This window comes from Diabrotica undecimpunctata, chromosome 7, assembly GCF_040954645.1.
Source record: "Diabrotica undecimpunctata isolate CICGRU chromosome 7, icDiaUnde3, whole genome shotgun sequence".
Lineage (NCBI taxonomy): Eukaryota > Metazoa > Arthropoda > Insecta > Coleoptera > Chrysomelidae > Diabrotica > Diabrotica undecimpunctata.
This window is the reverse complement of record NC_092809.1, coordinates 27,647,921-27,675,085: the sequence shown is the minus strand read 5'-3', so window position 1 is coordinate 27,675,085 and position 27,165 is coordinate 27,647,921. Positions and strand designations below refer to the sequence as shown.

The following is a 27,165-nucleotide window of genomic DNA, read 5'->3' as shown; positions in this document are numbered from 1 at the left end:
GTCTGAGGCGCGTTACTATTATTTCTTGGCTTCTTGACTTAGGTAACACATTCCATGCCTCTATGCTGGGTTTCACTTGTTTTAATTTTGAATTCAACACATTCCATTTATTTTTCCACGCACTTAAGATTGAAATTTTGTATATAAGCTTTTATATCCGTTGATACTGATGTGTTTACGATCTCGGAAACGTCACTCACTATCGCGTCTTTCGCACTATGGTCAGCAGTTTCGTTGCCTTTTATTCCTATATGGGATGGGATCCAGATGAAATTTATCTCATTATGATTGATATAAGCCTAAAGAAGGACTGTTTTAATTTTTTTTAAAAGCGGGTTTTTTGGATACAGTTGTCGGATGCTTTGTATGGCACTAAGTGAGTCTGTTAAGATAATATATTTGGAATTTGTTATCAGATTGATTAGTTCTATGTATTAGTTCTGTAACATTTACATGCTAGATTATTAATATGTTCTTTCCATTTCAACTTTCTGTCAAAAGTAACTCCTAGCAATTTTAGCGAATCTTTTTGTTGTAGTGATTGGTTGTATAGATATAATGAGATTGGTGTACTGACTTTGTTTTAAGAAAATACTATATATTTAGTTTTAGTTGTTGAAAAGATAAATCCAGTTTCCTTTGACCATTTGTCAATATCTAACAAGAAACTCTGTGCAAGTTGTGAGAGGTTGTTTAAGTTTTTGCTTTGACCAAATATTACGAGATCGTCAGCATATAAGCGGCCTTTAAGTGGAAGTTTTAAATTTCGTAGAACATCATTTATGGCAATTATAAATAGCGTAGGACTTATAACAGATCCCTGAGGAATTCCACTTTTGACGACAAATTACCATTTACTCTAACTTGGATATATCTTTTATATAAGAAGTTTTTTATAAATGCAAGGCAATGTCCTTTGATTTCTAAACCGTACAGTAATCTGATGATACGGTGGCGCCAAGCTGTATCAAAGGCTCTTTCAATGTCGAAGAATATTCCAATACATTTTTGATTAAGGGAGAAGGCTTCATGTACACTGCTTTCTAGGTCTATAATATACTATTACATTATTTAATTAAAATAATATATAATATAAAATACCACAAATTGTGATTGTGACATTGAGTAAAAATAAATTTAATTAAAGATCATTTTATTCTTTCTTTTTAGTGCGCAATCTTTAAAATGACTTTCTATAAACATTTAAGTGGGAGTTAAAAAAGAAAATAAAAAGCAGATCGAGATAAAGTAGCCAAACAAATGAAAAATTCGTTGGACAATTTTTTTACTTGATATGGAGAATAATTACAACAATCCTCATGATTTTTACAAATTTCAACTGCTTAAACTCCAGAATATCATTTGTGTCCGAAACTACCCTGCAAAAAGACCAGCAGGAAAAACCAAGTAATACCGATTTTGAAGAAGAAACAAAAAGAGAAAATATAAATTTAAAATCGTCTCAAAGTAACGATGAAACTAAGAGTTTTGTAAGCGATATTGCTTTATAGCCAGAATACTTAACAGACGCTATGCGAGAGTATTATATAAAAATCCACAAAAATTAATGAATGGATCTTTGGAATCATCTTTTATTCGATGCAACGAAGGGTCAAAGCAAATCACAAGAAAATTAGCTATTTACAACACTAATGACAAAAATGACGAATTATTGGAAACATGTACATAAAAACTTTTTTTTTGCCTTATTTTGAGCTTCTGATCATTACATTCCCCTACTTTTCAAAATCTGCCCTACCTCGTCATCCCAGGTTTTCCGTGTTCTGCCTCTGGTTTTAAACTTTTTCACTTTAGCCTTCCAGACTTGCTTAACGGGTCGGTTGTCGCTCATTTGGCACAGATGACCAAACCATTTTATTTGTCGTGTTTCAATAGCATGTAGTACAGATTCTGTACCCAGTTCTTCTCTAACATCTTCATTTCTCATTTTGTCTCGTCGTGTTATTCCTTTGACTCATCTTAGATATTTCATATGAATGGCTTGTATCTTGCTTTTTAATTGCTTTGTTAAAACCCAGCTCTTGCTTCCAAATATCAAGATTGGTCGGAATACTGTCTTATAACCTGCATTTTGGTTCTTCTGCTGATTTCCGGTTTACCTATCAATGCTCTACTAAGATTATGGTACACTTTTGAAGCAGTACTTATTCTTTCTGTTATTTCATTCTGCATGGTACCTTTTCTGTCTATTGTAACCCCTAGGTATTTGAATACATCTACTTGTTCTATGAGTTGTTGGTTAATTTCTATGTTAACATTTCGGTTAGTTTTCGCTATTAGCATCACCTTGGTTTTCTTAAAATTAATCTTCATGTTTCCAATTGCCAGCTCATTATTCCAGCTATCTATATTTTTCTGGAGGTCCCTTTCGTTGGAAGCGCATAACATGAGATCATCTGCGAATGCACACTCAGCTATACCGACCGGTCGTAGTTTACTATATCCGATATGTACTTTGTGTAGACTTGCTTTTGTTTCCTTAATTATATCGTCAATAATCAATATGAACAGTGTGGAGCTCATAACACCTCCTTGTCTTAGACCCTCGTTTATTGCAAACATCTCTGATTCCAAGTTATCCTTACGTACATAACTCTTGTTATTTTGATACAGACTTTTGATAGCACCTGTTAGTTGATGGTCAATATTTCTATTTTGCAGACTTTTCCAAACTGCTTCCTGGGACACTCTGTCAAATGCTTTCTCAATATCTAGAAAAGCCATAATATATTTCTGTGTTCTTTATTCTAGCTTTCTCAATTATTTGTTTCAACGTAAATATATGGTCTTGCGTACTGTGTCCCTTTCTAAACCCACTTTGTACTTGATCCAGATGTGGTTCAACGATGTGCCTTAATTTCTTTTCTAGGATGCTTTCATATATTTTGGAGACGATACTGAGTAGATTAATTCCTCTCATAATTTTCACAAAAACTTGTGATTCCCATTGTGGTCTCCATTTTTAAAGATTGGTAGTATTATGCTATTATGAATAATCAAAGAGAGGAAAATGCAATACTTGGGTCATGTGCTGAGAGGCGAAAGATATGAATTACTTCAAGTTATACTGGAAGGAAAAGTACAGGGTAAAAGATCAGTAGGAAGACGCCAGAACTCGTGGCTGAAAGACCCGAGGAGATGGTTTGACCGCTCATCCGCAGAGATCTTTCGCGCAGCAGTTTCCAAAACTACAATTGCCATTTGGATCGCCAACCTTCGAAAGGAGACGGCGCAATGAGAAGAAGAAGTATTATGCCAATTCTCCAATTTTCGCGGACTGTACATCGGTTCCAAGCCATGTTCATAATTTTGGTTAAAAATTCAACTCCTTTCGGTCCCATTGTCTTTAACATTTCAGCAGTGATTTTGTCATGGCCAGCCGATTTACCTCTCTTTGTATTATTAATTGCTTCTTTGACTTCTTCTATTTGGATATAACTTTCTTGTCCATATTCTCCTTCTACTTCTATCATTACAGTTTCCTCTTTCGGCTGTCTTGGTGTTAGCAGCTCGCTGAAGTATTGTCTCCATCTTTCCATAATCTCATTTGGTCTGATAATCAGTGTGCCGTCTTTACGTTTCACCTGTTTCATCGTTGTTTCTGTACCTTTTCTTAGCGTCTTTAGTGCCTTGTAAAACAATTTTTGGTTACCCCGGCTATCTGCCTCCATCTTCATTCCAAACTCATCCCAGGCTTTCTTCTTCTTCTTCAGCACCATTTCTTTCACCACCTTTCTTTGTCGTTTATATTCTTTATAACTATTTTCTGTTTTCTTGTTTAAGTATATTTTCCATTTCTGTTTTTTATATTTTATTTGGGCTTTTAATTCATCGACCCACCATCGTGTTTGCTTCTTATTTCTGTTTACATGGTTTATTCCACACGTTTCTTTTGCTGTCTTCACCATGGTTTCTTTAAATTGTATCCAAGTTTCCTGTAAGTTGTCAGTACTATGTGCATTATATAATTTGGCTAGTTTTTCTTCTATTTTACTTTTGAACATGGCCGCGACTTTTTGGTCATTTAGTTTATAGTTTTGGATATTCTCGTTCACTTTATTATTTTTCGTTCTTTGTTTATTGGTTTTAGGTGTTTTTTAAGGTAATCTTATCTTTGCCAATACCAGATACATAAAACTTGTAAAAGGATGAAAACTCCAGTAACCACATTAACAGTCCAGTGACAGTAAAAATCAGTCACAGTAAAAATGAAAAGTTTTTATAGTGTAAATAAGGGTAATTTTATAGTTGCGTTGGAATATTTTTCCGAGTTAATCCACTTTTGCGCGAAAACTTGAAGAAGGTTATTTTAGAATTTTTAAATAATTTAGATTTAGACATCACTGTCTGTCGGGGACAGATTTATTATAATGCGTTTAATATATTAGGTGGATATAAGAGACTCCAATCCAGAATAAAACATTTCCTTATTTCCCCCTCTCCCTTATTTCTGGTCTTTTTTCATTTATTCGATTATCTGTGGATGGTGGAGAACAAGGTCTATCGTCGACAAAAGGAGTTTGTATGTATTCTTTCCATCTCCCTGTCTTCTGTATCCATGATTATTTCGTTATTATTATTTTTTAATATTGTTGCTTGTCTCTTTTTGTGTCTACCTGTCATTTCTTTTACTTTTTTATGAATATTAAAGGTGTCGTATTTTTCCTGAAGTTGTTCGATTGACCGGTATAATACATCTTATTGAATAGCTCCAATTACATTCAGGTTGTTCTCGTTGAAAATTTTCAAAAATTCAACTCTTATTTCATCGCGTTCTGTTCCTTTCCCATCTTTCGTTTGATCTATAGCTTTTATCAGCTCACTTTTCTATATCTTTGGTCCATTTAGTTCAAGAATGCTCGTTACATGACGATAATCCGTAAACAATTTTTTTATTTAAATGTACCATGTGTGTTTGTCTACAATAAATTTGTTGGTCTTGCTTACTAACTTTCCAATCTGTCATTTCTTGTAAGTATAAGTAAACTCTTTGATTTTTTTGTGCATGTTAACGTTATCGTATCTTCATTCTACAGGGTGTTTCAAAAAAAGGTAACCCCGTCTCTAGGGTAGGTAAAAAACTGAAAAATAATTGGGGTTTGCTTAGTAAAAAATTTTTCTAACACCATCCGTTTTCAAGATACAGGGCATTGAAGAAAAAAAATTTTTACGCATTTTGTACAATTTTGCCGAAACTACTGGCAACATTGTAATGAAATTTTATACGAATATGTTTTGGAAGCTGATACTTCCCATGAATTTATTTTTATATCTGATTCTCATAGAGGGTGCTAGTTACACGGATCGTACTAAGTATTAGTCAATATAACTTTTTTAAGAGTATAATTATTAATCAAAATTTCAAGTAATATTAAACATCATTCAATTTTACACGAAAAAGGTACTCTTGATAAAACGATACTGTGTACCGTTTTCGGAATATTTTGTATTGAAAATTATGAAGTAATAATTGATGCTGGTAGTAATGATAAAGTTCTAATAGGTATACTTCTATTTTCTCCAAGTGTACTATGGAAATCTGATATTTATTGATTGTTATGACGATAAATCAACAATAATTAGAGTTTTGAAACCTTGTTATTTGTAAAATCAAATCAAAATGTACTCAAATGTTGAATACACTGACATATTATTCACCTTAGGCGAATGTTTAGGATCTTCTAGTGCAGCTGTGACACGTTATGCAGAAAAGTTTCCTAGAAGAAACTTACCAAGTAAAAAAACATTTAGAGCCGTTGAACGACGTTGTCGAGAAACTGGAATGTTAGACCAAATAAAATAAATTCTGGTAGACCAAGAACAACAAGAACACTTAATAAAGAAAATAATATTTTAAATTTACTTGATCAAGATCCAACAGTTAGCGTAAGGAATATAGCAAGACAAACAAATACTTCTTCTTCAAGTACTTGGCGGATACTGAAAAAACAGCAATTACATCCTTATCATTACAAACAAGTCCAAGAGCTCTTGCCAGATGATCTACCGGTTAGAGTGGATTTTTGTGAAACATTGCAACAAAGGACAGCCCACAATCCAAATTTTTTAAAATGCATTCTTTTTACAGACGAGGCCACCTTTACGCGACAAGGTATGTTTAACTCCCATAATGCACACTACTGGTATGATGAGAATCCACGAGTCAAAAGGGTATCACATTACCAACACTCATTTAAAGTTAATGTTTGGGCAGCAACTTTGAGTAACAAATTAATAAGTTATCATATTCTACCTGGAAATTTAAATGGTGATATGTATCTTGATTTTTTAAACAATTCCCTATTCGAAATATTAGAAGATTTAACGCTAAACGAGCGAAGATCTTTATTTTTTATGCACGATGGAGCTCCACCACACTTTGATAGAAGGTGTCGTAATTGGTTGAGTAATCATTTTCCGAATCGATGGATTGGTAGAGGTGCAGAAGCTCTGATTCATTGGCCTCCTCGGCCATGCGACTTTAACCCTTTGGACTACGCAGGTTGGTCGTATAATAAGAAAAAAGTCTTTGCTACAGAGGTAAATTCACGCCAAGAATTGGAAGAAAGAATTCAACGACTATGACATCATAGCTGATCCCCTACCGTTTAGAAGGTTAATGGAATCTTAAAAAAAAAAAAGAATAGACTTATGTACTCGCGAAAACGGAGGGCATTTTGAACACTTACTGTAATTGAATGTTATTTTATGTTTTTAGTCATTAATTTAATTTTCTTCTTGTGAGTTTTGTTTAATTACTAACTATTTTAGCCCAGCATCAATTATTACTTCATAATTTTCAAATCAAAATATTCCGAAAACTGTACACAGTATCGAGTTTTGCCAAGAGTACCTTTTTCGTGTAAAATTGAATGATGTTTAAGTTTACTTGAAATTTTGATTAATAATTATACTCTTAAAAAAGTTAAATTGACTAATACTTAGTACGATCCGTGTAACTAGCGCCCTCTATGAGAAACAGATATGAAAACAAATTCATGGGATGTATCAGCTTCCAAAACATATTCGTATAAATTTCATTACAATGTTGCCAGTAGTTTCGGCAAAATCGTAAAAAATGCGTAAATTTTTTTTTCTTCAACGCCCTGTATCTTGAAAACGGATGGCGTTACAAAAATTTTTTACCAAGCAAACCCCAATTATTTTTCAGTTTTTTACCTACCCTAGAGACGGGGTTACCTTTTTTTGAAACACCTTGTAGATCTTCTATCTCAGCAATCATACGGAGTCATTCCCCAAGATTTCCTGTTTGAGACGAGAGATTCGTTAAATTATATAAATAATTTCGATGTTTTTTAGTAAAACCCAGAAGTTTTATATAGAGAAAACGTAAATTTTTCATATGTGTTATAGGTACTTTTAAAAGTGTCGTAAGGTAAATAAATCCCCAGCATTTTTCTTTCCAATTCCTTTTTGAATTTTCTTTATCCGTCCAAGATGTTCTTAATATACCGGTATAAGAGGGAAGAAGGTAAAATTAAAAGGAATAAAACGCTTACTTTTTTAAACACGTTGTATATTTACAGTTTCATATAAATATAAATAACAAATTAAAAATAATCAAATGGAGGTTTACAAATTGGCACAATCGGTAAGAATATGACTCCGCAAATTTGAATAAAAAAATATAATTTAAATATTATGTTTGCATGGGATTAAGCCACAATAACTAAGTTAGTTAAAAATGTGAATTTCATTTAATTACAACCAATAATTGTGTAATAAAAATATAAAATATTATTTTATAATTTCTCTCATTATTTCTCCCAGAACTACATTAACAGTAATAATATAATATGATTTTAAAAGTATGTAGATATAATAATTATAACAGCAGATGCCAGTATTTATAATTAAATTCATCATAAAGATGGTATATTATAGAAATTAATGCTCATATTTTTCTTCCCTTGTTACGTGATCAGATTCAAGTGTTTTTTAAAATATTATCGTCTTGGTTTTTCTATCTTTCGAGATTTACCTGACTTTGGGCATTTCAATTGGAATTTAACATATATTGGACAAACACACAAATATCTACATAGAACGGTTGTTGCACACAAATAAACAAATTAAACACTACAGCCTTAGCTTAGCATTTTCTAGACAATAGGCATTCTTTTGGATTTTCAAAATGTATAGATTATTGAAAAAGAACTAAACTACAACAAAAATGCATATTGGTGATGATTGACATAAAAAAAGATCAAAAATCTATCAATAATAAGATTGATATCAAAGATCTTTCCAATATGTATCTAACTAAACTAAACTACAACAAAAGATGCCTATTGGTGATGATTGACATATAAAAAGATAAAAAATCTATCAATAATAAGATTGATATCAAAGATCTTTCCAATATGTATCATAATTTAATAAATTGAGTTGTTTTTTAAATGCAGCATTGACAGATATTTAAAATACGACCCTGAACTGTATGACCCTAACCATGTTAACTATCAAAAAGTGCAGACATAAAATGTAATTGTGTATTTCATAATGTCAAATAATTAAAGTGCTTACTGAAATAATAATATTACAATCAATATTGTCTAGATATCAGCCACAGTGAGAGAATGACTCAAGTAGTTTGTTACGTCAAAACAAATACATCGGATGTTTCATTGATTAATTCGCAGTTCTTGACAAAACAGGTGAAGGTCTCAGTCAAGAAATCCTAAAAAAATTATACAATTAACTTGGGGACTATAGAGATATCCTACGACAATGGGGCAAATATGGTGGGTAAGTACAAAGGAGTTCAGTGCAGATTACTTTAGGACAACGAGCTAGCATATTTTGTCCTATGTGTTGCTTACTGCCTCAATTTAGTTGATGTTAATGTGGCCAATGTTATTATTGAGTCTCAGAATTTTTTCGGTAATTTGAACAGTGCATTCTTTCTTTGCGACTTCAGCTCCACGCTGGAAAGTTCTCCGAAAATATGTGCCACTGTTATTAAAACCTAAAAGCAAGACAAGAAATATGGAAGCAGGATTAGATGCGGTCGAAGCTTAGAAAGTTTAATTCATCGTTTTGGAGTGTTTTAGGCACGCTTTGTTCAAAAAGATCAGTTGTATCAATGAGTGTTTGCAAAGAAAATATCTGACAGTAGATTTGGCTGGCCGGAACGTTTAAGGGTTTTTAACGTTCTTGAAATCTTGCACAGAGTTTGCTTCATCTAAGGGCATTACTGAGAATCAATTCTTAATTTCATTCTTAGAAATCTAAGATATAGATTTCTAAGGAAAAAAAAATAAATGATGAACTGTGTGGCGATGAAGTTTTGTCGAGTGCTGATAATGTGTACCAAGTAGCCATGTTAGAGATTATTAACCGGATTTTGGTTCAAGGTTCGAGCCTTTGGACACGATAAACAGCAAGTTTGGATTTTTAAATGGCGTTCGATTAGAAGAAATGCAAATAAAAGATCTAAAAATGAAAGCAAAATAATTAACAAATATCTACAAGCGGATCTCAACATTCAAGAATTTGAAATAGAAAGTTTCTTAGAGGAAGCCACATCGAAAGAAATGTTACATCTTGTTTATAAAAATTAACTAGTCGAAGGCTACCCTTACATTACTACTACACTGAGAATATTTCTCACGTTGCCAGTCACAATGTCATCTGAAGAGCTAAATTTTAGCAAACTCAAAATCATCAAAAACTACATGAGAAGTACACTGAAACAGGAGCGACTTTTTAATCTACGTATAACATCAATTGAATATAAACCGACATTCTTTATCAACTTTGACGGTATCATTAGTAGATTTTCAACTAAGAAGACTCGAAGAATTCAATTTTGAGGTACATTACATAACAAATTTTCCTCATAGTTGCAATTAAGTTACAATTTCTGTTACTTGTATGTAACTATATTACTATAAGTGTTTTTCATAAACAAAACTTCTTAATGGGGTCGGAAAAATTTGGGGCAAATTGATCTTTGCACAGCCTGACAAATCTCCTAGTTCTATTGACACTTATACAGTTATAAAAAGAACGGAATCAACGTATTTTCAAAAGTGCGACTGGGTTGTTTAGTATAAGATGAACTGCTGAGAACTCCTACGATTATAAATTAAATACGAAATGCTCTTATTTCACACCAACGTTTACATTTTTATCAAATATTAATCTAGGTTATTTAGCTACTATAAAAAAAATTGATTTTAACATTTTACAATATGTGTTATACTTAAATACATTCTAAAACAAATTGTCTTTTGTGTTTTTTCCTTTTTATTTATGTCGTGTTTACTATCTAATTATTAAAATTGCCAATAGCGGTTAAACAATTCCATATGTACAAGTACATAATTAATTCCTAATAAAATCTTTGAAATATTTTTGAATATATTGTGTCATTTACCGGATTTGATGCATAGACCGTCAGATTTCAATACTATGTTCGACCACGATTTTTGCCCTTATGCCTGTTTGTGTACTGAAAATTTCTTATGACATTTAGAATTGAACCAGTGTGCGTTTTTCGGAAAATCAAATTCTACTAATTTTCCGCACTTTTCGAACGTACAACATTTGCTTCTGGTTTCCTAAAACAAAAAACCCCTTCAGAATCACGTCGACCAACTTAGCCCTGGGTCGGACCTCCCTGCCCTCCATAACTCCGATATAACCAGCTAACCCCTACCCCTCTCATACTAGGGATTGTCCTTCTTCTTAACATGCCATACACCAAAGTGCGTAGGCGACTATCTCATTACTAGAATTCTGTTCTTGGCGGCGTGACACAGCTCGCCTGTATTGTGTATTCCTGTCCATTCTTTAATATTTCTTAACCAGGATATTTGTTTGCGGCCGGCTCCTCTCCTACCTTCGATCTTCCCTTGTAGGATTAACTGTGGTATTTCATATTTTGTTCCTCTCAATATGTGCCTAAGGTAACCAATGTTGCGTTTTTTAATTAATTTAAAGAGTTCTCTTTCCACGCCGGCTCTCTTAAGGACGTCATCGTTTCGAACTCTATCCACCCAAGGTATGCGCATCATTCTTCTTAATGACCACATTTCAAATGCTTCAAGTTTGTTGATAGATGTTTTTTTCAAAGTCCACGTTTCCATGCCATAAAGCAAGATGGACCATATGTAGCACTTGACCATTCTGTAGCGTATTTCGAAATGTAGGTTTTGATTACATAGGAGCGGTCTGAATTTCACAAAAGCTTGTCTTGCCATTTGTATTCGGGTTTTTATCTCTTGTTGTGGATCCGATTGGTCATTGATTGTGGTGCCAAGGTATTTAAAAGTTTTCACGCGTTTTATGCGATCGTCACCTATGCATATTATCGGGTTTTCTGGAGGGTTTCTGCTAATGACCATATATTTCGTTTTCAAAATGTTGATTTTGAGGCCATATTTTTTACCTATGCTATTCACCCTATCAAGTAATAACTGCTGATCTTCCAATTTATCAGTTATAATCACTGTGTCGTCCGCATAGCGTAGGTTGCTAATTGGTATGCCGTTCACCTTAATGCCTAATTCCGTGTCTTCTAATGCTTCCGCAAATATATTTTCAACATATAAATTAAAAAGCATCGGAGAGAGTATGCAGCCTTGGCGGACACCTTTCCGGATTTCAAATTCATCCGTATATTGGTCTTGATCAATCCTCACCTTTGCCATTTGGTTCCAGTATAGATTCTGAATAATTCTGATCTCCTTCTGGTCAATGTTGGCCCTATGTAGTAGTTCCATCATGATATCATGTATATGATATCATATCAACTTCTTCCCGATGTCGTTCTTTTGCCTTATTCTCAGTCGCTCGTCATCACACATCAGCTTTTGTCTCTCGTACTCATACCAACACCACCTCCGCCTCTGCCTAACCAGATTTTCTTCTTCGCTTTCCTTCCTACGCATACATACCTACCTTCCGACCGTCGCTATTTCAGCCTCTTCACCGCGATGAGCTGTCCGTGCATTATTTGTCGCCGTCCGTCTGCACCTCAGTTGACACTCACCTCATTCCACTTGCACTATTGCTCTCTCATGCCTGCCGCAATTTTCGCCTCTTTCACTCTCTTATTCATACTTGCGTTTACCCTTGTGTTGAACCTCTAGCTAGAATTGTATCTAGCTTCTGCTCTTTATTCTCTTTTAGCGGCAGCGCCTTTCTTACAAAATTGTGAATTTTGTTCCACCAGCGCTCATCCATCACCACCTTCTATACCATCTCTCTCACCGACTCAAACACTCTCTCTAGCTTATTTCTTTCTCTTAAACATTTAACACACTCTAAAAGGGTATGTGACACAGTGTCCGAAGACCCAAATTAAAGGCAATTATCCGATTCTGCCTTTTTGAACCTGTGCAAGTAGCTACGAAATCTCCCGTGTCCTGTGAGCACTTGCGTCAGATAGCAGTCTAAGCATCTGTGCCCGCAGTTCAGCAAGCTCCGCAGATTCGTTAACAGTGACTTCGTCCACTTTGTTACATCCCCGTTGCATCCCACTCATCCTTCTTCTTCTTCTTCTTCGTTTAGCCATTCACGTCCACATCTGAACATAAGCCTCTTCAAGTCTTCCTTTCCATTGTTTTTTATTGTACGCTACTTGTAGCCAATTTTTCCCAGCAGTCCTTTTCAGATCATCTGTCCATCTCATAGGAGGTCTGCCTCTGGGTCTTTTGTGTTGGTATGGTCTCCAGGTTAAAATTGATCTGTGCCATTTGTTTAGATCGCTCCTAGCTACATGTCCAGCGTATTCCCATTTCAACTTTAATGATTTTTGCACCACATCGGTGACTTTGGTTTTCTGTCTTATCCATGTGTTTGTTTTCTTGTCCTTAAGTGATATACCTAGCATTGCTCTTTCCATCCTCATCCTGCCACATCCCAAATGGATGTGGCCCTCTTTCCGCTTCTAACGTTCCCCACTTGTATCTCCTTATTTCTCAGGTAAAATATCCTTTCACTCTCTCTCTCTCTCTCCCACCAATACCTGTAAGGGGACTCAGCCGATGATGACCCACAGCCCCTCACACAGTCCTCCAGTCCACAGTCCCCCAGCGTGGGCATTACTCTCCCCAACACAGCCGCTCATTCTGCCGCCTTATTCCCGGACGTGCTCCCCCAACTCCCATTCATATGTAAGACCACCCCAAGTACATACCGCACTTCTTAGGAGTGATTGACACATCCATACAATCAAACACAATACTTATATCTCTCTTTCTCGGACCTTTAAGAACTACCCCCTCTGTCTTATCCGCCGCGAGACTCAAACCATGGTCGTTCATCCAGTCCTGGACCAGAACACTTGCATACTACCATACCCGGAATAAGAGTTTCTCCCTGTCTCACGCTGCTACCAACATCGCGAGATCATCCGCGAATTTTAAGGGGGTAACTCTCTCTCCAAATTCGCAATCCATGACCGCTAGAGAACCCAGCACAGAAGACCACTCCAAAGTATTAAAAGCGAAGAGGAGTAGAAAAGCCCACTTGTTACAGTTTCCCATCCAAGCCCGGAACATCCACATCAGCGAGTCTACCGTACTCTTACCCTTGCAAAATCCATACTGCTTTGGGGACAATCCCCAGACCTCTCTATCACTACTTCGATTCTTTCACACAACATCTTCTCATACAACTTGCTTATGCTCGAAAAAAGGCAGATGTTGCCGGAGGAGACGAACGTCCTGACCTCATCAGCCATCTCTCTTCCACCGTCCAGTACGCCCTCATTCTTAGTCTTCCTCATCCGCTTTACCACTACATCTTATCTCTCTCCCACTCCCGAGCGAAGTCCTCTCACCATTTCGGCAAAGGATTTATCCTCAGCACGACTACTCCGTTTTTAATATCAGGCCCTCTGACGCTCTCTTTCTCTCCGAACAATATCACCGTCAGGTTCCTGCCTCTCACTGCCCACTCCGACAGCTTGTGGGAAACCTCCATCCAGAAACATTGACGGTGCCTCTCCATCCTTCTCCATTCTTTACAACAACAATCTCAGCGCTGACCTCATGTTCCCCAGAAAATCACAAAGTATTCACATATTTTACTTCCCTTGGTTTGATCTTTCAGTACTCTCAAAGGCATAAGGGAGAAAATTGTGGACGAAATTCGTCGGAAATCCGATGGTGTAGAAAAGTAATGTGTAAATAATCATTTACTTTAGCCGTATGTGTTTATTATCTTAAACATCGCCTTTGATCTAGTGAACTAAAAAAAAAATTGGAAGAAAATGCGGCAGATTCTCTTTAAAATTTAAATGACACTATAACATTATACTACTATAACAAATAAAGGAAAATATCAGCACATAAGCAGGTCTTAAAATAATTATGGAGACAAAGATTTACGGTAATAAAGGTAATGGACACGACTAAGAATTCCATTTGAACCAAATACTCTTTATCTCTTTTTTTATTGTCTAAGCCATGTAAGTGGATGTTTTTTATTATCTAAGCTCTTTATTGTAAGCCAATTCGACACCAACCAACCAGAAATCAAATATAAATGCGACAGGAAAAAAATACGAAGGAAGTGCATACATCGGTATGTAGCATCTTACGGATTCCGACAAAATAATAAATGCTTTCGACGTGTTTTGTTTTAGATAAATGTTTAAGAATTTGTTGTAAATTCTTTAAAAAAAAAATGAATCAATACAAAAGTCAAAGGGATTAAAATAACACTGGATACAAAAATTCTTGAGACCAACTACGCCAACTATAAGAAATATCGGAAAACATCAGCCCAAGGACAAGTATTAACATAAAAATGGAGAAAATAAACTGTATGGTAATACATATGTATAACAATAACAAAATTACAATTGAAAGTAAGCTTTGTTAACCGAAGATCAAGTATAAAGCTTAAAGGTAAAAAATTACAAAAAGAGTCCATACAACCTTACGGATGTTGATAAAACGGCAATAGAACTTTTCGAATTTTTTTTATTTTAGGCAAATGTTTAAGAATTCTTTGGTAATTATTTCCAAAAGAAATGCATTAAAAGGTACTCGAAAAGTTAAAGGGGATGAAATAACTTTGGACACAAAACTTCTTGAGAAGTTTGCATTTGGGGAAAAGATAGAAAAAGAAGAAACTTGAGTTAAACGGCTGCAAAACAGTCTGAATTGCTTTTTGCGTTTTACTGTACAAAATATGGAAGAAAAGACTTACAGATATGGACGGAAATTTAAACGGACAATTCACGTTGTTATTACACTTGGACGAAATAAAAGACTAAGATGTAGATCAAAATACCTGTGTACAATTCTTCTTCTTCAAATGCCATGTTGTCTGAGAACATTGGATACCTAAACAATGATTTTAACTTTACCCACAATCTTTCGAAATAATTTGAATCCTGAAAACCAAAGTATTTTCTGTTAAATTAATTATTAAATCCAAAACGGTAAAAGTTTAATATTTTGAATATATGAAACATACTTTTTTATACTATGGTATATAATCAATCACTAGGAGTTTCCCTTAGTGATTTTTTGTTAAACATATTATAAATAGTGCCTATTTAAACAAATAAAAAATAACTGGAAACCTAAAAATGCATGGCAGTATGTTTTGTATACCTATATGTATTTATAGCAGTATCAAGCAGTATTTATCTATCATTTTTCTTGAAAAATCAAGATCTTCTGAGGAATGTTTTACTGTTTTCTACTTTAAAACGAATTCTATTCAGGTTGATACTTTCTAAGACTGTTATCCATCGTCACGTCTACAAACTTATCGATAGGTTTGATTATAAATGGTATAGTGAACAATCCAATACCCGTGACCAGCCATTTTCTGTTAGAGGAAGGAATTTTCTCACTTTTTTTCAACAAATAATTGGATAATGCACAAACCCTATTTATTGTGAATCCAGGAATTGCCACAGAAGCCATTAACTGCCAAATGAGAGTATCTGCAGTTGTGTAAACCACTTTTTTGGTATGGTTCTTTTCATTTATCGCAGTCTGTAACAAAAATTGACATATAGAGTATTTTTCATATAAAAATGCGTGCACGTCACAATTTATATAAAAAGACATCATATTTAAAATTTCCAGAAAGTCGACCTTAGAGTTCAAATTTTCCTAACACAGCTAATAATACGAAACCCATACGGAACGGCTCGATCTTTCATGGGCGTCAACATGGTATAATAATCAATAAAATGTAATCATCATTATATCATTATATCAATATTTCACAAAATAATAATATTAATTAAATATATTAGACAATTGTACGCAACTGATATGGGCTTACTTCAAATTTTTTGACAGTTCAGCGTGTGGCAAAATTGTTTCAAGGGTTGCCGCTTTTTTAGAGTAAGAATTTTGTTTATGTTTTGATTTCTTACACAATTTGATCATAATATATTATATATTAATGAATTGTATTTATAAATACATATTAAATTTAGATTAATAGCTTTAAAAACTAATTATTGTTGTGTATTGTGATTGTGCTATGCCAAAACAACTAAATAGTCTGTAGAAAGCTGATAAACTTTAATATAAGATAGATTATTTTGAACAAGAAATAATGGCGGGACGTTTTTACTATTAATAGGGTAAGTTTAAAATTTAGAATATATAATTTTGTATTAAAATGTTTTCTTATGTATTTTAGTGTGTTACAGTAGTCTTAAAACTAAGTGTATTTACTGTTATATAATAGTTTGACAAATAGTTGACATTTTAAAAATTCCTCACTTATAAACTATTCTGATGTTTTGGCAACGCTGTGGGGTTCTGATGTCGTAAATCTTGAATGACATGCACGCATTTTTATATGAAAAATAATATACATATATAATTTAAAAAGTTAAAACATGCCTATGATCCAACTATGATCATTATAACTACGTATATTGAAGGCTGAAGGTCATAATCATTAACGAATTGCAATAATGCTGTCATTTCGGTCGGTCTAAATAAAATACATGCAAAGGTTATAGAATAGAAACCAAATTATTTTGGACAACTTATCGAACGGTGCACTTGTATTTTTATTTGAATTGTATTATTACTTCAAATACAGTTTTAAAAAGCACTACTGTCGCACGACTGTATTAGTTTGTATATGAATTTTTTCCCTTTAAATATACAGTGGCTCACAGCTTAAATGATGCAGTCGCTACTCAATAAAACTAGCTTTGTGTCAGTGGCTCAATATTTATTAGAAAAAAATTACATACTCAAATTAAATTACTGTAAAGGTCGCGGCATATTATCGTGCACGTATAGTTTCCGGCATGTAGCGTTTCCACTCAAGCAATTGGGCTGCGCGTTCACATATTCATACATAGAACGTTTCAGTTTGGTTCGGTGAAGATATGATCTCGCTTTTCTCGACACAAATTATGTGCAATTGCTCTTCTTTTTAACGATGAAGAATGAAAAACTGTGTTAAAAATAACGTTTGAAGTACATCCAATGCTAAGAGAAAGGAAGAAGGAATGTGAATACTGGACTTTATACAGAGAATTAATTGATGACGATGAAAAATATTGTGGATATTTTAGAATGAATAGGATTCAGTTTAAATATGATTTAAATTTAATTACACCTTCAGTTAAAAAACAAAATACTACATTTAACGATACATATCAAACCAAAAAGTATTTTTAAAAAGAAGAGGTATCACTTCTGTACAAAAGTCCTAATTGTTTTATAGTTTATTCGTCTTCCGGGTTTGGACCGTGTCATTTGTGAGTGACCCAAAAGTGGGTTCATCTCGACGTTTCGCTACAATTGTATGTAGCTTCTTCAGGAGAACAAAAAGAAAAAGAAACAAAAGACAAGAAGATGGGTAGTTAGCAACGGTAACTCAGTTACTCAACGCAACCAGAGGCGAATACTAACTACCAAGATGGGCATTTGGTCACAGTAACTCAACTACTCAACGCAGCCAGAGGTGAAAACCAAATGCCAGGACAGGGATTCACGTCCAACAGCTCAGAACACTAACGCGTCGAGAGGCAGGGAGTGAATCCGACGATTACTCCGCTGCCGCTCTATTTATAGTCGCGGTGACCTGTCGTGTCGGGACGTATCGGCACACTCCGTGGCGCGAACGTCAAGAAGCGCGCGCTGGCCAATCATGTGGCTGCATCGTGGTAGCGGGACCGGACGGTGGCTCTAGACTGGGATTCCAGATGGGAGACAAGTAGTATCCTTCCTCTCGATTGATATTATGTGGATTTTTTCGGATCTCTAGAGATTCGCGGATTTTCCTGGAATAAAAGAAGGGGCTCTTAGAAATGATATGAGTTTTTTCGAACAATATGGAATGACCGGTTTCTTGGCAGTGTTCTGCAACTGCAGAATGGGAGAAAAGACCTGATCGAATGCATCTTTGATGCTCTTGAATCCGAGTTTTGACGGAACGACCAGTTTCGCCAATATACACTTGTCCACATGAACAAGGAATAGAATAGACACCACAGGAAGATAGGGGCGGTAATGGGTCCTTAGGAGAGGGTAGATATTGTGAGATTTTCTTGGGCGGTCGAAAAGTAGTCCTGATACCTTCCTTGCGAAGAATTTTGCCAATCCTATCAGTGACACTTCGAATATACGGAAGAAAAGCTACAGGAGTATTACCCGAAGATTCTGAATTTGTCGTCCTAGGGTGTAAAGGGGGATGTAGATGTCGGTGTGTAATATTTTGAATTGTGGACTTGGAGTAACCGTTGGCGACAAGGGTTTTTTGCAGATGGCCAAGTTCTTCTCTAAGGTTGTCAGGTTCAGAAATCGAAATGGCCCGATGGATGAGAGAGTTGATCACAGAATTCTTTTGGGCAGGATGGTGGTGTGATGAAGCATGTAGGTAACGATTCGTGTGAGTCTTTTTTCTATAAACAGAGTGACCCAATCGGCCATTGGGCTTGGAGGTGACTAACACATCGAGAAAGGGAAGGGACCGATTATTTTCTACTTCCATTGTGAATTTTATACTCGGATGTTGTGAGTTAAGATGATCTAGGAAGGGAGAAAGGGTATGTTGACCATGGGGCCAGATGATAAATGTATCATCAACGTAGCGGAACCAGACTTTTGGTTTTAAGGGGTAAGATTCTAGGGCTAAAGACTCAAAGGCTTTCATGAAAATGTCAGCAATGACAGGGGAAAGGGGAGAACCCATTGGTGTTCCAGATATTTGTTTGTAGAAATTGCCTCTAAAAGAAAAATATGTTGAAAGGAGGCATTTTTCCGCAAGATCTGCCAAAACCAAAGACTTGTTATCATTGGTCAAGTGATCTCGCAGAACAACTAGAGAGTCATGTATGGGGATATTAGTAAATAGGGATGATACATCGAAACTGACGAGAATGTCTTGGGGATCGACCGTGAGGGAGGAGATTAAGGTGATGAAATGTGTGGAATTTCGGACATAAGAAGAGGTACGACCAGTATAGGTCTTAAACTGATTCGACAAGTACTTTGCGAGTTTGTAGGTAGGAGAGTTAATCGTAGTCACAATGGGACGAAGAGGTACGTTGTCTTTATGGATTTTGGGAAGACCGTAGATTCTGGGGCAGATGGAGTTTTTCGGAACTATGGACTTCTTAACATCATCGGGAAGATCGGATTGATCGGAAGAAAAAAAAACCCTTGTCGCCAACGGTTACTCCAAGTCCACAATTCAAAATATTACACACCGACATCTACATCCCCCTTTACACCCTAGGACGACAAATTCAGAATCTTCGGGTAATACTCCTGTAGCTTTTCTTCCGTATATTACACACCGACATCTACATCCCCCTTTACACCCTAGGACGACAAATTCAGAATCTTCGGGTAATACTCCTGTAGCTTTTCTTCCGTATATTCGAAGTGTCACTGATAGGATTGGCAAAATTCTTCGCAAGGAAGGTATCAGGACTACTTTTCGACCGCCCAAGAAAATCTCACAATATCTACCCTCTCCTAAGGACCCATTACCGCCCCTATCTTCCTGTGGTGTCTATTCTATTCCTTGTTCATGTGGACAAGTGTATATTGGCGAAACTGGTCGTTCCGTCAAAACTCGGATTCAAGAGCATCAAAGATGCATTCGATCAGGTCTTTTCTCCCATTCTGCAGTTGCAGAACACTGCCAAGAAACCGGTCATTCCATATTGTTCGAAAAAACTCATATCATTTCTAAGAGCCCCTTCTTTTATTCCAGGAAAATCCGCGAATCTCTAGAGATCCGAAAAAATCCACATAATATCAATCGAGAGGAAGGATACTACTTGTCTCCCATCTGGAATCCCAGTCTAGAGCCACCGTCCGGTCCCGCTACCACGATGCAGCCACATGATTGGCCAGCGCGCGCTTCTTGACGTTCGCGCCACGGAGTGTGCCGATACGTCCCGACACGACAGGTCACCGCGACTATAAATAGAGCGGCAGCGGAGTAATCGTCGGATTCACTCCCTGCCTCTCGACGCGTTAGTGTTCTGAGCTGTTGGACGTGAATCCCTGTCCTGGCATTTGGTTTTCACCTCTGGCTGCGTTGAGTAGTTGAGTTACTGTGACCAAATGCCCATCTTGGTAGTTAGTATTCGCCTCTGGTTGCGTTGAGTAACTGAGTTACCGTTGCTAACTACCCATCTTCTTGTCTTTTGTTTCTTTTTCTTTTTGTTCTCCTGAAGAAGCTACATACAATTGTAGCGAAACGTCGAGATGAACCCACTTTTGGGTCACTCACAAATGACACGGTCCAAACCCGGAAGACGAATAAACTATAATTCTGACTCTGGCCGTGGAAGCCTACGATTTCATTTGACCAACCTCTACGGGGAGGTTATATTCCGCAAAACCTCAGAGTTCTCCAATCTTCGCTCTAAAGTTTCATCTCTACTTTCTTCGCTCACCTTCCTCTCTAGATGTCGTGATAATAACTTGGTTCCCAATTTTCTTGTTCTAAAACATCACATTTCCTCTTCATCTTCTTCCCGAATTCTACATCGAGCCAGCCTATCTCTACTTCGTGAACGGATTCAACATATTCGAAAAACCCTTAATTTTCAATCCCAAAAACTTTTTAAGCTGCATCTTGAACTTTCCAGTATTCTTAGTGTCGATGATTGGTCACTTTTAGACCGCATTTCCTATCATCAAGCCGATAAAATCCTTCTTCTAAGCAACGAAACTCACAAAAAGAAATTCCAATCCCTTGTATCTAAGAAAAAATCACATTCCACCACTTCTACTTCTCTTTCACCTCTTACTAACACCGTCGTTAATCTTTCTTCTCACCAATTAACAAGTGCAGAAAGCAGTCTTCTATCTAAAGGTCTTAATTTTGCTATCACTCCTTCCAGAATTCCTACCGAAGAAATAGTTTCAAATGTGGAAGCGGCACTCCGCACAATTCCTAAAATTCCAGCCGACCGTATCCGCTTTGACGTCGCTAAATGTCTTGATACAGCCAAAATCCCTACTTCCAATATATCTCGTGAGGAATTCATAGCTCTCAAAAATCTCCGTTCTCTTTCTGAGATAATAATCCTTCCTGCAGACAAAGGTAATGCCACAGTCATCCTGGATACTCCTTCCTACATAGAGAAAGTAAACGACTTACTTAGGGATACATCCTGTTATAACACAATTTCTCGAGACCCCACTCCTAGAGTCGAACGCGAAATTTCCCATGCCATCAAACAATCCGATCTTCCCGATGATGTTAAGAAGTCCATAGTTCCGAAAAACTCCATCTGCCCCAGAATCTACGGTCTTCCCAAAATCCATAAAGACAACGTACCTCTTCGTCCCATTGTGACTACGATTAACTCTCCTACCTACAAACTCGCAAAGTACTTGTCGAATCAGTTTAAGACCTATACTGGTCGTACCTCTTCTTATGTCCGAAATTCCACACATTTCATCACCTTAATCTCCTCCCTCACGGTCGATCCCCAAGACATTCTCGTCAGTTTCGATGTATCATCCCTATTTACTAATATCCCCATACATGACTCTCTAGTTGTTCTGCGAGATCACTTGACCAATGATAACAAGTCTTTGGTTTTGGCAGATCTTGCGGAAAAATGCCTCCTTTCAACATATTTTTCTTTTAGAGGCAATTTCTACAAACAAATATCTGGAACACCAATGGGTTCTCCCCTTTCCCCTGTCATTGCTGACATTTTCATGGAAGCCTTTGAGTCTTTAGCCCTAGAATCTTACCCCTTAAAACCAAAAGTCTGGTTCCGCTACGTTGATGATACATTTATCATCTGGCCCCATGGTCAACATACCCTTTCTCCCTTCCTAGATCATCTTAACTCACAACATCCGAGTATAAAATTCACAATGGAAGTAGAAAATAATCGGTCCCTTCCCTTTCTCGATGTGTTAGTCACCTCCAAGCCCAATGGCCGATTGGGTCACTCTGTTTATAGAAAAAAGACTCACACGAATCGTTACCTACATGCTTCATCACACCACCATCCTGCCCAAAAGAATTCTGTGATCAACTCTCTCATCCATCGGGCCATTTCGATTTCTGAACCTGACAACCTTAGAGAAGAACTTGGCCATCTGCAAAAAACCCTTGTCGCCAACGGTTACTCCAAGTCCACAATTCAAAATATTACACACCGACATCTACATCCCCCTTTACACCCTAGGACGACAAATTCAGAATCTTCGGGTAATACTCCTGTAGCTTTTCTTCCGTATATTCGAAGTGTCACTGATAGGATTGGCAAAATTCTTCGCAAGGAAGGTATCAGGACTACTTTTCGACCGCCCAAGAAAATCTCACAATATCTACCCTCTCCTAAGGACCCATTACCGCCCCTATCTTCCTGTGGTGTCTATTCTATTCCTTGTTCATGTGGACAAGTGTATATTGGCGAAACTGGTCGTTCCGTCAAAACTCGGATTCAAGAGCATCAAAGATGCATTCGATCAGGTCTTTTCTCCCATTCTGCAGTTGCAGAACACTGCCAAGAAACCGGTCATTCCATATTGTTCGAAAAAACTCATATCATTTCTAAGAGCCCCTTCTTTTATTCCAGGAAAATCCGCGAATCTCTAGAGATCCGAAAAAATCCACATAATATCAATCGAGAGGAAGGATACTACTTGTCTCCCATCTGGAATCCCAGTCTAGAGCCACCGTCCGGTCCCGCTACCACGATGCAGCCACATGATTGGCCAGCGCGCGCTTCTTGACGTTCGCGCCACGGAGTGTGCCGATACGTCCCGACACGACAGGTCACCGCGACTATAAATAGAGCGGCAGCGGAGTAATCGTCGGATTCACTCCCTGCCTCTCGACGCGTTAGTGTTCTGAGCTGTTGGACGTGAATCCCTGTCCTGGCATTTGGTTTTCACCTCTGGCTGCGTTGAGTAGTTGAGTTACTGTGACCAAATGCCCATCTTGGTAGTTAGTATTCGCCTCTGGTTGCGTTGAGTAACTGAGTTACCGTTGCTAACTACCCATCTTCTTGTCTTTTGTTTCTTTTTCTTTTTGTTCTCCTGAAGAAGCTACATACAATTGTAGCGAAACGTCGAGATGAACCCACTTTTGGGTCACTCACAAATGACACGGTCCAAACCCGGAAGACGAATAAACTATAATTCTGACTCTGGCCGTGGAAGCCTACGATTTCATTTGTCCTAATTGTTTATCACTTCCGTGATTAATTGTCACAAAGCAATAAAAACACATGCATAAATGACAAAATAGCCTCGAAAATTATTTTTTTAAATACTCTCTATCAAAATCAAACAAATACCTAAATAAACAAAGGGGAGAAAACGACGGACATCTAATTCACATTATCCTTACCAACCGGTTACGACTCGTTACGTAGCCGTCGGCATCAGTAAAATATTGTTTTCGAATATACTGAACGGAAACGTTAAGTGTCTGAAACGCTATGTTCCGGACAGTGTGCGTTGTTCATATTTAAAACCATTTAAATTATATTTTTCGGAAACTAAACGCTATGTGCTGGGAACGCAACGTGCACGATAATATGCCACGACCTTATGTCTTCTAAAATAGCATAAGCTATTTTTTGGGTTTCAAATATACCACGCTTAAATAAGAATAAATATTTAATTATTTTATGTATGATTTTGATGTCACACCTAAAATGAAGCATTAGGTACACATTACACAACTTATCAATTTAAAATTTGCGAAGTAGGCGTTGCATTAAATTCATATTGCAGTTATTTTTATGTTTAAATTGTCATTTCAAAGTATTTAATCGGCAAATATCAAAATTATTTAAGAATGAGCCGCCCAACTACGATCAGTGACAGAAATTTAATTACTGCTCACAATAGAAATGGATATAGCCAATGAGACATATCCAACATAGGTAGACATTAAATAGTAACCCAATATCAAATAGTAATAAGTCCATCATCAGTACATTTTACAAAAGACAGTTGAGATTTAATTAAGTGTCTATCCGTACTTATTTCGTCCTTTCAGAACCCATCAGAGCGCCTCAATAGCGTTAACCTAAACGTAAAATCAAATATTTTTTGCCAAAGGAAGTAATAGTGTAATTACTTCGTAAAGACGCATACGGCGACATCTAAAAATAAAGTAAAGATTTCTACTTGTTCGAAACCAAAATTCAAATTCTCACTTAAATCTGTGTCTTCTACGATTTACTAAGCAAACAGACGATGAATAAATATTTAATTATGACTTCCGTTGACGGAAAAGATTTGATTTCATGTTTAGGACTTCCTACTAAGGCTCTCTGATGAGTCATGAAAGAAAGAAATACGTATAAGCGAATTGTAGAGGCACTATATGTGAAATCAAATCTTAACTGTCTTTTCTATATCTTTATTTACTCGTATTTTAAGTATTAGAAAGTTCATTAAAGGTTCTTACTTAGATAAATCGATATGATGTGGAATGCAATTTTAGATTCCCATGTCGGTTTACTCATCGTCTGTTTGCTTTGTAAATCGTAAAAGGCAAATATACAAGAGAGAAACTCAATTTTGCTTTCGAACAAGTAGATATCTTCGGATTTTTACTTTTTGCGTTAAATGCAGTGGCGGCTTTTGGGGGTAGGCAGGATAGGCCGGGCCTACCCAATAATTTTAAGAGCTTTAAAATTGAAAAACATATATTCAAAAATTATGTTAATGCATGTAAATAACTTTTCAATGTACTAAATTACTCAATACATTAACGTCTGTTAAAACAACTATGTTATTATATTACCACAGAAAGCATCGAATCGTATTCAGGCATTTTAAATATCATTAATAGGCCCGATCGTAACTGGCCGACCCAGCTCACATAAGATCCCCGTACAAAAAGCGTTTGAAGTTAAGCAGCGTGCCGGACAACGATTTATATTGTCGTGTTTATGCTTGCTGTTTAGGCACCAGACGATCGGGCCTACGTCGACCATCGCTGTCACTTGTAATGTAATTATCGAATTGTAATATAAATTTTCTTTTAAATTATGATAAAAAAATATGTAACATAATCTATAATTGTAACATATTTTTAAACAAACAACACAATTGCAAACAAGTGCACGGTTGCCCAAATAAATTTTAAAAAATTCGTAAAATTCGAAGAAAAAAAATCCCATTTGCATGATTTCTATATCGCCTGATTGTATGCAACTTATATATGTGAGATTGTTTTATAACTGATACAATAAAAATGAGTTTTTATGACGCTTTACCCAGTTGCAGTAATAGTACCTAATGTTGATAATGAGTGTTTGGACATTGTTGTTTCACTATTGGAATCGCCATTATCTAGAAGAACTGAAATTGATAGAAAAAAAATTATTATGAATAAAAGGCCTACTCTAACATTGCGTATTGACAAAAAAGATGGGAAAAAGGTGCGTACTTTTAATTGCTCTTGGTATGATGTCTACAAATGGTTGTCTGGAAGTATTACGAAAAACAGACTATATTGTTGACCGTGTTTGTTATTTTCTAATACGAAATGTGTATGGACTTGTGAAGGATACTTTGATTTAAAAAATATGTCTGCCTCCTTAAAAAAACACTCCAGTTGCAAGGAACATTTAAGTAATTTCCTGTCCTTTAAGGAAGCACAGAAGAAGGCGTTTTCTGTTCGCAATTTGCTAGATGAAAATCTAAAATCGCAAAAATTAGATACAACGCAGAAGTTAAAATGAACAGAGAAATCATTAAAAAATTAGTTAGGGGGGGTCATGACCCCGTGACCCCTCCCTCTGGATCCGTCACCGATTACACATAGCTAGTTAAATGATGTTGTTGTCAGATTTACAGATTTACTTCATGGCATCGCAAGACTCCTTTGTTTCGGGTGAGCAACCCCTGGGAGTTTTACGTTGCTATGAAATTAATCTGTTTAAAACAACATCATTTAAATTTATCGACAAATACGTAATAATTAACACAGTTATGCATGAGCACTGATGATGGACTTATTACTCCGAAAATGTTTTGTGGTGTAACCCGAAAAGGTATTTTTTAGAATATATATACCTTTTATAAAGGATTTTTTTTAAATAAAAAATTTTATGATTAATGGTATACATCCAACTACAGAAATTGAATTACAACTAAAATAAATAGATCTGATAAATAGAACACCCAACACATGCAACCAATATTACACCAAACACTATCTAAAGTTGCATATTAGGTGTTTTAATATTAGGTACCTAATAATATTTAAATTATTAGAGTAGTTTCGATAGTTCCATAATTTTATAAAATCACTTACCTTATAAACTGCTATACTTTTATCGGTTGTATCAGCCAAAACGTACAAAGTGGCTACGGCGTATGAAAAGTTTACCCATTTGCTACCGATTATTGATCTGAATGCTTCTCCTACTTCATTCGCGTAACCTTGTAAGAAATTTAATTATTATTAGCTTTATGTAAGTATTAGAACGCTTACCTAGATATCTAACTGAAGTATCCCTATATAAATCTAATTCTTTTGATAGCTCTTCTTGAATTTCATCCATACTTGCACATAAACATTAACTAACTGAAAAATTAGGTTATTGTAAGTTTCAAAGGGTATACTTTAGCGTACTATGTTAGAATGGTATTAGAACACTTAAGTATTAAATGTAATTTAAGTAAATAATGTTTAATTCTTTAGTAAAATATGAGT

At 36.0% G+C, this 27,165-nt stretch overlaps 1 protein-coding gene across 1 annotated transcript; it reads right to left on the bottom strand.

Annotated features, from left to right (window-relative positions):
* Positions 1-7,939: 7,939 nt before the first annotated feature.
* Positions 7,940-27,153, bottom strand: LOC140445112 (mitochondrial fission process protein 1). The gene is made up of 3 exons (XM_072536940.1): positions 26,944-27,153; positions 26,764-26,891; positions 7,940-16,010 (listed from the first exon to the last, which is right to left on the bottom strand). Exons 1-3 carry the CDS (start codon positions 27,011-27,013, stop codon positions 15,726-15,728), a joined length of 483 nt encoding a protein of 160 aa, XP_072393041.1. The 5' UTR covers positions 27,014-27,153; the 3' UTR covers positions 7,940-15,725.
* Positions 27,154-27,165: the final 12 nt, after the last annotated feature.

What these genes read in the sequence shown, in the direction of transcription:
- LOC140445112 (XM_072536940.1), bottom strand. Translation starts at nt 27,013, where the DNA reads ATGGATGAAATTCAAGAAGAGCTATCAAAAGAATTAGATTTATATAGG. An exon ending in TACTTCAGTTAGATATCTAG is followed by an intron (nt 26,892 to 26,943) that starts GTAAGCGTTCTA and finishes ATTTCTTACAAG; the next exon opens with GTTACGCGAATGAAGTAGGA. An exon ending in AAAGTATAGCAGTTTATAAG is followed by an intron (nt 16,011 to 26,763) that starts GTAAGTGATTTT and finishes TTTTTGTTACAG; the next exon opens with ACTGCGATAAATGAAAAGAA.